The 14,460-nt window shown below is 37.2% G+C and overlaps 2 protein-coding genes across 2 annotated transcripts; one reads left to right on the top strand and one right to left on the bottom strand.

Annotated features, from left to right (window-relative positions):
- Positions 1 to 4,501: 4,501 nt before the first annotated feature.
- fitm2 (fat storage inducing transmembrane protein 2) lies at positions 4,502 to 6,375 on the bottom strand. Its single transcript, XM_028453488.1, has 2 exons — positions 6,198 to 6,375; positions 4,502 to 5,750 (listed from the first exon to the last, which is right to left on the bottom strand). The coding sequence occupies exons 1-2, from the start codon at positions 6,368 to 6,370 to the stop codon at positions 5,141 to 5,143; spliced, it is 783 nt and encodes a 260-aa protein (XP_028309289.1). The 5' UTR covers positions 6,371 to 6,375; the 3' UTR covers positions 4,502 to 5,140.
- Positions 6,376 to 10,508: 4,133 nt separating this feature from the next.
- On the top strand, positions 10,509 to 13,652 carry r3hdml (R3H domain containing-like). The gene is made up of 5 exons (XM_028452067.1): positions 10,509 to 10,781; positions 11,644 to 11,762; positions 11,836 to 11,938; positions 13,286 to 13,401; positions 13,529 to 13,652. Exons 1-5 carry the CDS (start codon positions 10,509 to 10,511, stop codon positions 13,650 to 13,652), a joined length of 735 nt encoding a protein of 244 aa, XP_028307868.1.
- The last annotated feature ends 808 nt before the right edge of the window (positions 13,653 to 14,460 follow it).

Raw genomic sequence — 14,460 nt, 5'->3', positions numbered from 1 at the left:
TAGTTCTCGTCTCTCTAAATGGTACTTTTACTTTATGTTACACCTCTTTTATATTTTGACATTTTTTTTTAATTTATTTTTAACTTTACATACTTTTCAATGCATTTTTATTAAGAGATTTTGAAATTTACAGACATTTACTTGTGTTTTTTGAGATTACATTTTCTTTTCTCCCAAATGCACATTTTTGGTGATTTCAAAACAAAACTTTCCATTTTGAAAAAAAAAAAAAAAATTGGGTTGAACTTTCATCTGTAAAAAATACCATCAAGTTAATTTTGTTTTATTTTTTGACAACATTTTTTTTTTCTTTTCTTCAGGACATTAGATCTCCTGACAAGTTTCCACTGCCAACTGTCAGTCTTCCTCAGAGGCATAGGGATTGCTTTGATGTATGCCTATGAGTTCTCTCATAAGGAAAGCATTAAAGCATCTACTGATTGTTTTCATGTGTCCCTATGACAGACATAGGCAACTGGCGGCCCGGGGGCCACATGCGGCCCTCAGTCTACTATTGTGCAGCCCCCGAAACAAAAATGTAATTCAGGAAGTTGAAAGTTATATGAAGCCCAAAATAACACACAAACTCTAGAAATGCAGAAAACAACTGCAAAATGCACAAAATGTCAACAAAAGTACACAAAATGATAACAAAGACACACTTAACAACCACTTAAACAATAACAACAACATCTACAAAACAACTTCAAAAACACACTAACGAAATTGCACAAAATGAGAGCGAAATACAGAAAAAGGCAACAGTAATACAAAAAATATAACAAAAACACACAATAACTCGAAAAACACACAAAAAGGCAACAAAAATATGCCATATTGACAAGAAAATAGACAAAATCAATTAAAAAAACAAAAAGGTCGAAAACAAACACCAAGAAAACCCACACAAAGGCAAAACTATTTGTTTTTTCCTTTATTAACGCTCAGATTGGTATTTATTCTAAATGCTAACATAAATGTTGATAATGTGGCCCTATGAGTTCTTTCTGGGGCGTGGCCAACCTGAGAGTTCTCTCACTAGATGCCTCTGAGGAACACTGACAGTTGGCAGCCGAAACACGTCAGGAGATCTGATTCCCTGAAGAAAAGTTGTCAGAATAAATGAAACCTTACATATTATTTCATCTGTAAATGTTGAATATACACTAAATCCTATTTTTTCATCTGAAAGTATTTGATTTCATTCAAAGAGTTTAGTTTTTAATCCATAAACTGTCAAATAAAAGCATCTTCCTGTAGTTTTCCATTGATGTGGACGTGAGTGGGAATGTTTCCCTATTTATTTTTCTTCCCTAAAACCGATGGCAGTAACATTTCTGAACCAAAGACGAGGACCTGCTCCTTTAATCCCAGCGTCTTTCTGCTGTGTCACTCCTGAGGGTTGATTTGTGTTTGTAAGAAGACAGAATTTAGTGATGTCTGTGATTTGAGCAGGAACTTCTTGACTTTCAGGGTTCAGTTTCACGGTGGCCCTGAAGTGCAAAGCACGTATGCAAAAGAGAGAACCCCCCCTCCAACTACCTACCTCTTTGTGTTTCTTTTTTGCATTTGCATTTTCTTTTTTTGCGTTTGTGTTTTCTTTTCTGTCTTTGCGTTTTCTTTCATGCGTTTGTTTTTTTTTTTTGCATTTGTATTTTCTTTTTTGTGTTTGTGGTTGTCTTTCGTGTTTGCGTTTTTTTTTTTTTTGCGTGTTTTGTCTTTTGTGTGTATTCTTTCTTTTTTTGCATTCATGCTTTGCACTTCAGGGCCACCGTATCAAACACGGGAAGATCATTTGAAATCTCCATATGTTAAGTGCAAAGTCTGATGTCGGAGTGTGTGAATTGTTGTTTGCGTTGACCTCAGTGCCCAACTGTGACAAGTTTGTGACAAAGAACGAACGCCATAACCTGCCAATCATTGCACTGTCCTGCTGCATTCTATGATTACTACAAGCACACCTGCTGTGACTCCACTTCCTCTTCCTGCAAAACCACGAGGAAGTGAAGAGGAAGGAGGAAACATGTCATCTAAAGGGTCAGGTCTGGATCACACAAAAGTAATCAGGTGGAGAACTTCTTGTTGTGACTTGTGGCTGTTATAATTCACAGTAATATTTAATTTTCTATCTTTTTCTTTTGATTTTTTTTTTTTATATCTATATATGCATTTATTTATGGTGCTTTTTATGATGTTTGTTCATAGGCCTTAATTTATTCAGTTGCCATCAATAAGGAAATAAATAATGAAAACTAAATCTTTGTAGGTGTTTTTATTTTTTGCTTGTATTACAGCATTGTCCACATTCATTTAGAATAATGACCGATCTGAGCATTAACACAGGAACGAACAAAGGGTTTGTGCCTTTTTGGAATTATTTTGTTCATTTTTGTTCTTTTGCATATATTTTGAGTTGGTGTTTAGTGTGTTATTACTAATTTTTGTATATTTATTTGCTTTTTTGTGTATTTCTTGGTTGTTTTGTATTTATTTTCATGTTTTTGTTGTCATTTTGTGTATTTTTGCTATGGTTTTAAGTATTTTTCTGTTTAGTTTTTATTTGTAGTCATTTTGTGCATTTCTGTTGTCGTGTGTTTTTAAGAGTAATTTTGTACATATTTTTCTGCCATCCTGTGTATTTTGGTTGGTGTTTAGTATGTTATATGTATATTATTATTAATTTTGTGTTTATTGCTTTGCTTTTTTTTTGTGTATTTCATGGTTGTTTTGTATATTTTTGTGTGGTCATTTTGTGTATTTTTGTTATGGTTTTTAATAATTTTCAATTTTAGAGTCATTTTGTATATATCTTGTTGCCATTCTGTGTATTTTAGTTGGTGTTATAAATTGTTTTTCATATATTTTTAAGTTTTTGCTATTGTTTTGTGTATTTCTCTGTCATTTTGTGTATTTTTTGAAGTAATTTTGTGTGTTTACTTTGGTAGCTGCACAATATTAGACCGAGGACCACTTATAATAAGCCTGGAGATTATTACTTTACTAAATATATACATTACTGTTTAGGGTGCCTAAATTATTATTATCATCATCATCATCATCATCATTATTATTATTAATAATCATAATTTATATTAAAAAAGGCTTGTCACACTTTTTACACTCGTATATTTCTTAGAATCAATGCATCATATCATATAAAGGCAAAATGTGTACCAGATGAAAGACCAAAGTGTCAGGTATATATTTTGCATTCATGTCATTTTCATATCTTGTGTCAGTGCAGAGTTATAAGCAATCAAATAGAGAGTGAACATGTGACATGTTGCCCCACAATCGGGTAAGTTGTCTCACTATATGGGGTCAGACGTCACACGGAATTTTGCAACTAATAAAACAAAACAATAAAATACTTGAAAGTGAACATTGAAGTCAGGCACAGGAAATGTTTATAATTTAGCTTGAAAAAGTCATGAAAACACGTGACAATTAACCGCAACATGTTGCCCCAAACTGACATGTTTGCTAACACTAGTGCTAGCTTAAAGTTATCTTAAAACATATACATGACTGAGGTATGACAGGAGGCCTTAATCTCTCCTCTAGCAAGTCCACATGTGTCACTGTTAGGATTATTATCTGAAAGAAACTTATTTTAAATATATAAAGTTGATCCGCGACCCGGATAAAAGCGGAAGAAAATGGATGGATGGATATTTTTTACTTTGAGTTGTGCAAAAGGGTTAATTGGTGTTCATCTCACCTCACAATTTGCTATTCTGTTTTCAGACAGGACATGACACGTGACCATGTAAAGGAAGAAAACTAGGGCTGCGTCCGAATATTCCCTCCTATCTCCTTTTCCTATCCACTGTTCCTTCACCCCTGGAAGTGTTTAAGTAGTGGCCATGATAAAAAACGTTCAAGTTCTCTTTAAACTAGGGAAAAGAGGCTGAATGCTTCCTTTCCTTTACCATAGGAGATGAGATAATGCTGACCCACAATTCCTTGCGGCGACCACAGAAACTCAAAGGACAAGTCGGAGATCATGTAATGCAATAATATGCTTTGAACAACTTTAAATAATCTAAAACCCATATTTTGTAATATGTAATTGAAATTTGTACTTTTTTCACCAGACGTCACTAACCTTCATGGCTGTCAGATTATTGTCACCTAGTGGAAGGGTGTCTGATTGTCAAAACAATAACTCCTCTCCTAACACCTTTCCTTAACCCCGTGACGCTATCCACAGGGTTATGGAAAAGTGGATAGGAAAGGCGATAGGAGGGACAATTCGGACGCAGCCTAGTATTACACTTTTTAGTTGCGCCCTCTGGTGGACAAAATAATTACAATGTGACAAATTTTGGAGTGACAAGAAGCCCTGGTCTCACCTACTTTTGAGTGGCTTCTTTACCTGAACATTCACGCAAAATGTTGAATTAAAAAAAAATGTCTGATTTTGTGTTACACAGAAACACCCTCGATGTTTCCCTTTTGTTCCATTTTTGTTTTATTGCTTTTTGCAAACAAAGGCACATACAGATCCAGGAACAGTAGCTGATGACGAGTCTTTAAAAAAATGCTTGTGCACTGCTTGTATTTTAACAGTTTGCTTTAAAACCAGTTAAGTTAAACAAAAACAAAAAAACACAATGGAAACACTTAGTTTAAACGAATGTATAGTTAGCTGGTCAGACATTTAACACTCAATGAATGGAAAACAGAATCTATAGAATAATATCTAACACATTGAGAAAATAAATATACTTGATCCCACGCTAATGCTGCTGAACATAAATGACAAACTCTTCCTGTAGCTGCTAATTTAATCACCTCAAAGCAAACCTTTCAAACATTGTTCACACAACAACTGACGAGTGAACTGTAGCTCATTGTTAACGGAGCTTCATGGAGAACAAACGCATCTCGTCTGCAGTAAACATTGTCGCATCTAAAAAGCAGAATCCTGTAGTGAATCTAAAGCAGAGCAAAACACTTGTGTAGCTGCTTTCATCTCAGATTACTCAAAAGTCATTTTGGGAACAACGACCTTCCTGCGAGGAGGGAACACCTTGAAATATCTTTAAATATCTTACAGCAGCGCAGGCAGCTTGGACCCAGACATGGAGGACTGAGGTGGCTGTAGTGTTTGAAACAACGCGGAGGGCGCTTCCTTTCACGCGTGCTGCTTCTGGTCCTTGGAGTGTCGCTGTGGAGGAAGTCCTGGTGATAGAGGCTTCAGGTACCAAACCCGGTACGTCAGGAACCAGCACAGCAGGCCACACAGGGTCCCCAGCAGCTTGTGAGACGGGTCGTGGAAATAAACCGACGTACAGACGAACATCCACACCCAAATGACCAGGATGAGGTTCAAGGCCAAGTAGAGCAGGTTCATGACCAGCCTGGGGAGGGAGGACAGACTGGCTGCGTTCACTGAGGCCATGGCGGCGGTTTCCTCCATGATGAAGAGGGAGGAGTAACACAGGATGAAGGAGTGGCCAGAGATGTCGTATCCGTTCCAGTGGAAACCGGCTCGTCTGCACGCGGCTTTGGTCACGAACTCAGCGTTGACTGCGGTCATCATGTGATTCTCGTAGCATGAACCGGTGACGTCCTCGATGTAGAAGAAGGTCTCTGTGCACACAAACCACATCGCCGTAGCAACGAGCAGAGAAAGCAGGCGCTGCCCCAGGAAGGAGACGCTACGGCTGAAGGAGGCGTTGGAGAGGAGGAGGAAGGGAGTGAGCAGCAGGAGCGTCCAGCCCCAGGACACTTTAACAAAATACCTGCCCCACACACACACACACAGGGTTACAACAAACCAGTAAGTTTAGTTTAATACAATAATTTGTAAATTATGGGTGTGCACGTGTCACTTTAACATTTGATTTGATCATTTTTAAACTGAAAAGCAGATTAGAAAATAAATGAGATCAACAAAGCTCACGTTCCAATCACTCGTTTAAATAAAGTTTTATATTTCCGATGTAAACGTTACATTTTTATTTACTACCAAGTAGGATTAGTTTGATATTTTTCTGTTTGCAAGTGTAACAAAGAAAGACATGTATAAAGAAGTGATAAAATATAATATAAAACAAAACAAAAACACAAATTTCCCAATTTTCTGTCGTCAATACTCGCAGTGACACGCGGAAGTCGCTCACCAATGATAACGATCACCGGTTGAACCGGAACACCTCTGAGAGCTAAGCTAACCTTTTGCTACTCACACATTCAACATGTTCCTGCTGCCGCTGAAGTACGTCTGTGGAACGAAGTCCAGCTCCTTCACAGCGGAACCCAGCACGGAGAACAGCAGGAACATCCAGGGGAAACGCTGCCGGACGCCCGCTTTCCTCCACAGAGACACGAGCTGGTCCACAATGACATCCACGGCCGCCATGTTTGATGTCAGTAAACAGAAAGGGGGAGGGGCCGACTGCAGGGGTCTACCTGACGTAACAGCAGTTACACCCAATGACGTGTAGGAACAATGTTCACTGTTTCTTCTTCTTTGATGCAAAATATATTAAAATTAAATAATTAAAACCCTCCATTATTACAGTATGTTTACACATTTTATTTGTTTACCCTCCTATTTTAAAATGTTTTTTTTTGTATTATACTGTTCATTGCTGCACAAAGTAGCAGCTAGTTTTGTACACAAGGAAAAGCCCCGTTGTTCTAAATTAAATAATAAAAGAATACAAGTGATAGATTAGAGACCAATGCGCCTCTTACTGTACTTAGGTGGATACTGCTCTGTTAGTACACCACCTTAACATCTAGGACATGGTTCCCAATACTTTTTGTCCCGTGTACCACCTTTGCATTTTTGTCAAATCATGTGTACCCACTCTTCATATCATAAATACCTTCTCCATAATTTCATATGCTTTTTTATTTGTGGAACAGCAGGCTTTCCTGAACCCCTAAATGTGTCTCATTGGTTCACAAAACTGGTTCCCTTAGGCTTAATTTACACATCTGAAACAATGAGTGGGATTTAAAGTGGAATTTATCAAATACATTTTTTTTTAAAAAAAAAATGCAACTTTTGTATTATTAAGTCAGTGGTAGTAATAGTAAGTAAGTACAGTCTCCTTTGTAAAATGTGTAATTATTGTCTCCTATCGTCAGAATTGTGATAAATGGCCTCAACAGCATAAAATAATCCTGTTTCAATAAATTACAAGAAAATATAATATTTTATTAAACTGTGCTGTTAGTTTGTGGTGAATTTGTCCAAAAATAGCCTGAAAAGGAACTAGGAACATCTCCCAATAATTTTCTAAACTAATTGTTAAATCTTTCTGAGTACACCTAGGGCTACACGTACCCCTGTTTGGGAACCACTGATCTAGGATGTGCAGCAGACAAATAGTCAGTGTGGACCAACATCTCCAATGTAGTTTTTTAGAAAGTGTCTATTTGAACGGTTGCCGTACGGACAGCCCCCAGTGCTATTGCTACCATTACAGAAGTACACGTACGTAACATCTTAGGGTTAGGTTATAACCCTAAATCGCAACATTTTTTAGGGTTAGGTTTACGGTTAGGTTTAGTCTTAGTCACTTGACCTAAACTGACCAATGACTGCCCTATCGCGTGACCTAAACTGGACAAATAAGGGCACTGCGTACAGATAGAATGTCGGTATATTGATACGGCAACCGTACGGATAGCTACTGCCTTTTTTATTCAATACTTAATGTGTCAATGACACTGTCCTATAACTCCTCCCTGTGATTGTCTGATCTGAGGATATCAGATAACCATAAAAGTTGCCAATCTCTGCTTTGGAATCCTTGGACACGTGGTGGAGTGAATCGCTCTCTCTCTCTCTCTCCTTCCTCAGACAAACCTGGAAGGCTCGGGAATTTCAAACAGTTAAAACGTGTTTCATGTTCCCTGTCAGGTAAACACAGGAGGCCCCTGAGAGCCACTCACTGTCCAGACCTTCAGGTCACACTGAGAACCTCCAACCCCTCTGATGATGTCATCATGTGGGAGCTGGACAAAGGTCAAAGGTTAAATAAAACAATTAGAATCCCACAGTTTTATCTTTTTCTAAGAGTCTTTGAAGATGTTTTACACACAAATTATTAGAGCAGTTTGTTAAGTTTATGTTTTGTTTATTCAGACAAGGTTTTTCAGGAAACTCAAAAAGAAGATAAATGATTATTAATAGAACTATTACATGTTTGTTTAATAAAAAAAAAAATAAAGTAGAAATAAACCTTTCACACTTAACATTGTCATGACAAAATTCCACAACCATAATACAAGAACAATTACAATTACTTGTTAAAAAAAACTAAATAAAAGGTTAAAATGTTTTGAAATTAATTAATTCAAATAATTTAATCTAACCTTTAAAAAGAAACAAAAACAATAATAAAAAAAAAAGAAATAAAGACACTTAAACATAATACATAGTTATCAGAGTAAAGCTAGAAATCTATATTAAAAACTTTTTTTTAAAGGATGAAAAAAATCTGAGGAATTTGAATTAAAATTATATAGAATATAATAATACACCTTTATTAATCCCCAGAGGGGAAATTCACATTTGCTGCAACACAATATAAGAGCAGAGAATATTATGTTGAAGTTTCCAATTTATGTAATAAATTGGTTAATAATAAATGGGTCCGTTTTTCTCATCCCTACTGTTGTTGACTATTGTTCTCTGTTTGAGTGACATCACTTGATCAAGCCTTTTCAAACATTCCACACTACAAAATAAGTCAAAAAAGTATGTATGATTTGTGCTGATATCGCATCGGATCGATATCGGTATTGGCCTATACGCAGGGCAGCAATATCGGTATCGTATCGGAAGTGAAAAAGTTGTATCGGGACATTGCTAACATATAGCGTCGCAAAGAGAGATTGCACTTGTTATAGCGTCAACCTTTGATGAAAATACCCTTGTTTGACCTTCGCTGTCTGCAGATTTCTCGTCCTATACCTGACAAAGATCACCTTTCTTCATGTTGTTACTCTTTCTGCAGACCACAGACGTAGATCTTCTTTCTTCCTCGGCTGTCAACGTTTCCTTCCTCTTTGATGTGCGATGATAGAAGTATTAACTACGTGGCAGAACTCACAGCTACGTGGAAACATCTAAATTTAGACGGTGGATCCTTCGAGCTTCACCGTGCGCAGGTTAACGTCAGCTACTGACTTTGGAAAGAGTTTGACTGAATGAGGCCAAAAATGACTCATTACATATCTGACTTAAAACTAGAATACATAAAAACTACTTATTAAATGTCAGAGGGGGACCCTATGCTGCAAGTCTGTCTGCATTCATAATAGAAGAAGGAGGAGCCAGTTTCATCAGTTTTCACTTCATAATAAAAGCTTCCATAGGTTTTCATACTTCAATGGATTCAATAATACATTTTCATGAGGGATCGTGCATTAACAGATTATGATGTCTGTGTGTAATTATCTTATTTATTTATGGCATTTTAATTTTGTAGTAAATGTTTTACAATGAAGAATATCCAAGCAACTTAACCAGATATTGGTAGTTATCTGGATCATTGATCTTATTAATGGTATCAGGATCATTCACATTTTAAAGGCAATATTAATAGCAATACAGTGGTTAGGGTTAGAGTTCACTTTTTAAAAAAAAAAAATTGCGATGACATGCGCAATCCAAATGTGATCTGGTTAAAACTTCGTGTGCTAACTGAGGAACTAACCCAAATTTAAATTTCATAATGATCGGTCAATTGCAAACTGAGATATTAATTTCTAAATAATTGTCAATGATGTCCATAAATGGGATTTACAAGCAGATTCTTCACAAGCTCGTACAGCACAGACTGTGGATGAACAGACACACACTCACACAGAGACAGGAGGGCTGGTGTGAGTGTGAATGTGTGCTCGAGCCCATAGTTTAAAACTCGCTGCCTCACATCACAGACTGACCTGTTGGTTGAGAATCAGAGGCTGAAGTGAGCGTTCAGCGCGTCTGACCGTGACCTGAGAAAGATGAAGGTAAAAACTCTGAGTTTGACTTTCTTCTAAGTAATGGTTTGAATGACTGAGTTTATTTGAATTTGCTTTTTTTCATTTTACACACTGTGAAAAGGTTTGACTTGATGTCAAGATTTAACAAAAACACGTTTTATGTAAAAAAATAAATGAGAAAAAGCAGCTGTAATAATAGATTGAAGAGCTGGGGTGAATCTATGATGAATAAATGAGCAAATCCACACATTTTCAGCCCCAGAAATCCAACTCTTTTGATGTTTTGTACCTTTTTATTTAATTTAATTTTAAAGTTCATAAATGTAACAATAATGAGTCTGATACTATTTTTTTAATGTTTGAATGTAATTTATTGGAGTTATTTTATTTTTTAAAAAGAATTGTACATTTTAGAGTGTGTTTTAGAGTCTCCATGTAGTAAGTTAGTAAAAATCCAACTTAAATCTGGAAATTCCTTTAAAACCGTCACTTTCTTCTCTCCTCAGAGTCCCAGCAGAAGTCTGCTGCTTCTCTTCCTCCTCAGACCAATGGCTGCTGCTGGTTTTCAGCTCCTGATGGTCTCCACCACCCTGTGCGTGGTGCTGCTGCCCAGTGTAGGAAACGCTGCCTCGGTGTTTTCCAGTCCCACACAGCCATTAAACAGCACCGAGCCTGGCCTGGCGTTGCTCTCAGGAGTCGTTGCCGCGTCTCATGTCAGACGTAAACGAGCGACTTCTAGCAAAGAGATGAAGGTCCTGCTGGATTACCACAACAGAGTCCGCTCACAGGTCTTTCCTCCTGCAGCCAACATGGAGTACATGGTGAGACATCAAAATTCAGCACAAATTACAAAAAAATAAATAATCTGGATACCCTGAAAATGTAATAGAATTTTCCATGGCATATAATGTGAATTTAAAGCAAGTTTTAGAACCATTCAGTGTCTCAATGATTCTAAAAAAGGGGTGTCAAGCTCATTTTAATTCAGAGGTTAAATATGGCGCAGTTTATCTTAAGTGGGCCGCAAATTTTAAGTGGAAAAATAGTCATTTAATCATTATTGTGCTCTAGTTTGCACTTCCACGTATAAATAAAATATAAAATATGTACGGCACTGATAATATCAAAGCAATAAGTGACAGATATCAGTCCCTGCAGATCTTTTACTTTCAATTTATTTTGTTTTGTGACCCATTGTTATCTAATTTGGGGAAATCTTGTGAAATAATTTAAAGAAAATTGCAGGATTTTGTTAAAATTGAGAGGTCTTTTGATAATTTGTAATAAAAAAATGACTACCGTCATGTGATATAAGCAAAGGAAAAATGTGAGCACTGCTAACATTGTGAAGTTTCATTTATACAATGACTCATGGTTTCTCTGACTTTTTGCTTGCGACTGTGGATTGATTTAAAGAGCCAGATATGGCCCCTGGACCTTAAGTTTGACACCTGTGATTTAGACCAACAGCAGAAGACATGAGTTAATCTAATAGTGCTCGTCTAATGCTGCTATGAGTCGTAGATGAAATCCATCTGATGACAGAATAACATAAATGTTGTAGACATATTTTTACATTCTCTGGATTCTCGGTGTACGCTCATGTTTGGTCCTTTTATGCACAAGAGAATGAAATGCTGTTGAGGTGACTTGATCTTGATGATCCTCCTTGTGCTCACACAGCTGTGGGATGAAGGACTCGCCAAGTCTGCAGACTCCTGGGCTTCTCGATGTGTTTGGGATCACGGTCCCACACAAGCCATGAAGTACATGGGCCAAAACCTGTCCGTCACCTCAGGAAGGTCCGACTGTCACTGGAGTTAAAGATCTACAATCTGCTTTGATTTAACCCTGTGACGTGTTTCGGCTCCACAGGTACCAGTCCATCACAGACTTGGTCCGGTCCTGGTACAATGAAAGGCATCGTTTCTCCTACCCCAACAAATGCAGCGGGTCTGTGTGCTCACACTACACTCAGGTAAAGGAGACCCAGAAGGAAATTACAGTCAGAAAGAATATGATTTCCACCCAGTATTAGCATAGGGTCATTTCAACACATTTTCAGGATATCCCACGCACTTTTTGCTCCTCTTCATTTTTTTTCCATTTTCAGCTTCCAATATCTCAGGAACTACATCACATAGGAAACTGAAATTTGGTATAGTAATACAGCTCCACACATTATTTCAGAATATACAAAAGATCTGCTATACATCCTATCTGGTGGACATGCCAGCTCCTCAAAATTGGGAAAAAGTTTGTCGGGGTTTCAGGCTGGAACATATTTGGGCCTTCAGTAAACCACTTAGCATATGTCTCAGCTCCCTGTAATTTGATCAGCTTAGAGCTATGAACATAGACTGTTCACATCACTAATGATTAGTCACATATGGTTCTTGAGTGACAAAATCTGAAAAAATCATTCATTCTTTCATTGGCCCATAACTGCATGTGGGAATGTAAGAAAAAAAAATCTGATCTGTTTTTTCTTACATTCTCATGTATAGGAGATATTTTTGTATATTCTGAGAGCGTAAGTGGAGCTGTATTACTAAACCAAATTTCAGTTTCCTATGTGATGTAGTTCCTGAGATATTGGAAGAAATGGAAGAAAAATAAAAAGGAGCAAAAATCGACACATACTCTCCTCACGACATTGGCCATATCTTAAAAAGTATTCATTCGATCAAACTACTGAACAACCACAGAACAATTGGTAAAAATTTCAGAATTTTGTAAGACCAAAGTGAGTGGGCCATTTGTGAAATGACATGGAATGACCCATTGGTAGGATAAGTTTTTTTGTCTCTGTCCATGTTAAATACAAGGCCCGGGGGCCAAATCAAGCCCATTGGAGCATCCAATTTGGCCCACAGGACAAAGTAAAAATGACAGGGAACAACATGAATCATTGTGTAAATGAAACTCAACATTTGCAGGTGCTCACAGTTTTCCAGGTGCTTATATTACACGATTACGAGTCATTTTCAATGTTAAATTGTTGAAACGAACAAAATTCTTCAATTTTCCTCAAATAAAGACATATTTCCCTAATTAAATTCAAATTGGTCACAAAATCTAAGAAATTTAAAGTGATGATCCTCTTGCGACTGATATCTGTCACTTATTGCCTGGATATGGTCAGTTTCATTTTATGTATACAAAGAAGTGCAACCTAGGGCACAATAATGATGAAATAACTTGCTTTTCCGCATAATAACTGTGGCCCACTTGAGATCAAACTGCTCCGTATTTGGCCCTGAGTTTGACACCCCAGCACTGGGCTGTAGGTATATCTCTAAACGTGCTTTTCGCTTCCTCTCAGATGGTTTGGGCGAGCTCCAGCCGACTGGGCTGTGCGGTCAGGAGATGCTCCAACATGCACGTGTTTGGGAGCACGTGGAGGGAAGCGACGATACTCGTCTGCAACTACGCCATAAAGTAAGTAGAGCACAATTTAATTTACTCGATAACTCTAAAAAAAAAGGTCTACAAAGGTTGTAGAGAAGAGATTTGAATCAGTATTAAATAAACACACAGCAATGTTGTGCACTTGTCTCTGTTTCAGAGGAAACTGGGTGAGAGAAGCTCCGTATAAGCGTGGGAAGCCCTGCTCACTGTGTCCATCCACGTATGGAGGATCCTGCTGGAGAAACCAGTGCTCACCTAAACCCAAACACACCAAACTCTGAGAAAACACGCTGTGTGTTCATGCAAAAAGGAAAATATTGTGACATTTATTAGCTATAGAGATATCCAATTACCACTATTTTTATACTGAGTTTTAAAATAACTTTAGTTCAGTTTCTAATCAAAAAATCTAATATTTGAACCCTCCTATTATCCTTGGTGTTAATTTGACCCCATTTAATGTTTATCATTAAAAAAATAACGATTTCCTTTTTTTAAAGTTTTTTTTCCAATGTGCTAAACACATTTTGCACGCATTGATGTTCCTCTGGGGTCAATTTGACCCCCAGCTATTTTGGCTGTGTAAAACTTCTGACAGCTCTTTCACAGTGAAAGTGACGTAGAGGAGAATGTGTCTGAGACAGAGGAATTTATAATGAATAACACCAAATATGTTACAAAAAGAAGATACAAATAAGTAAATAAATGTTCATGAGACCTCAATATAGAAAAACATTGAATGAAATATTTTGTAGATACACTGATTTTAAAAATGAAAGTTTGACCAGATGGTGGCGCTGCAGGAAATGTCACATCACCACAACCAATAAGGTTCTTCATACTCTTGTGGTCATTAATGTTGTCAGTAAATTTAAGAATGTTTGGATGAAAATTATTTAAGATGAATTCATTCTAATTTAAAATTCTGTCCTGATGGTGGCGCTAGAGAACAGGTAAAGTTTTCATTATCAAGAGATTATTTATGCATTCAACAAAAAAACAAAGTGTCCGACACAAAAACTTGCTCAACAATTTTCTGAAAATAATTTTCTGGAGGCAAACATCCCTGGGGTCAGATTGACCCCAAGG

This window comes from Gouania willdenowi, chromosome 7 (assembly GCF_900634775.1).
Source record: "Gouania willdenowi chromosome 7, fGouWil2.1, whole genome shotgun sequence".
NCBI lineage: Eukaryota > Metazoa > Chordata > Actinopteri > Blenniiformes > Gobiesocidae > Gouania > Gouania willdenowi.
Note: the sequence above shows the minus strand (reverse complement) of the source record. Positions and strands in the feature narration are given on the sequence as shown.

Bases quoted from the DNA above. Each gene is read 5' to 3' on its own strand.
- fitm2 (XM_028453488.1), bottom strand. From the start codon at position 6,370: ATGGCGGCCGTGGATGTCATTGTGGACCAGCTCGTGTCTCTGTGGAGG. The intron at 5,751-6,197 runs GTGAGTAGCAAA...TGTGTGGGGCAG, and splicing joins AGCAGGAACATGTTGAATGT to GTATTTTGTTAAAGTGTCCT.
- r3hdml (XM_028452067.1), top strand. From the start codon at position 10,509: ATGGCTGCTGCTGGTTTTCAGCTCCTGATGGTCTCCACCACCCTGTGC. The intron at 11,939-13,285 runs GTAAAGGAGACC...GCTTCCTCTCAG, and splicing joins TGTGCTCACACTACACTCAG to ATGGTTTGGGCGAGCTCCAG. The intron at 13,402-13,528 runs GTAAGTAGAGCA...TCTCTGTTTCAG, and splicing joins GTCTGCAACTACGCCATAAA to AGGAAACTGGGTGAGAGAAG.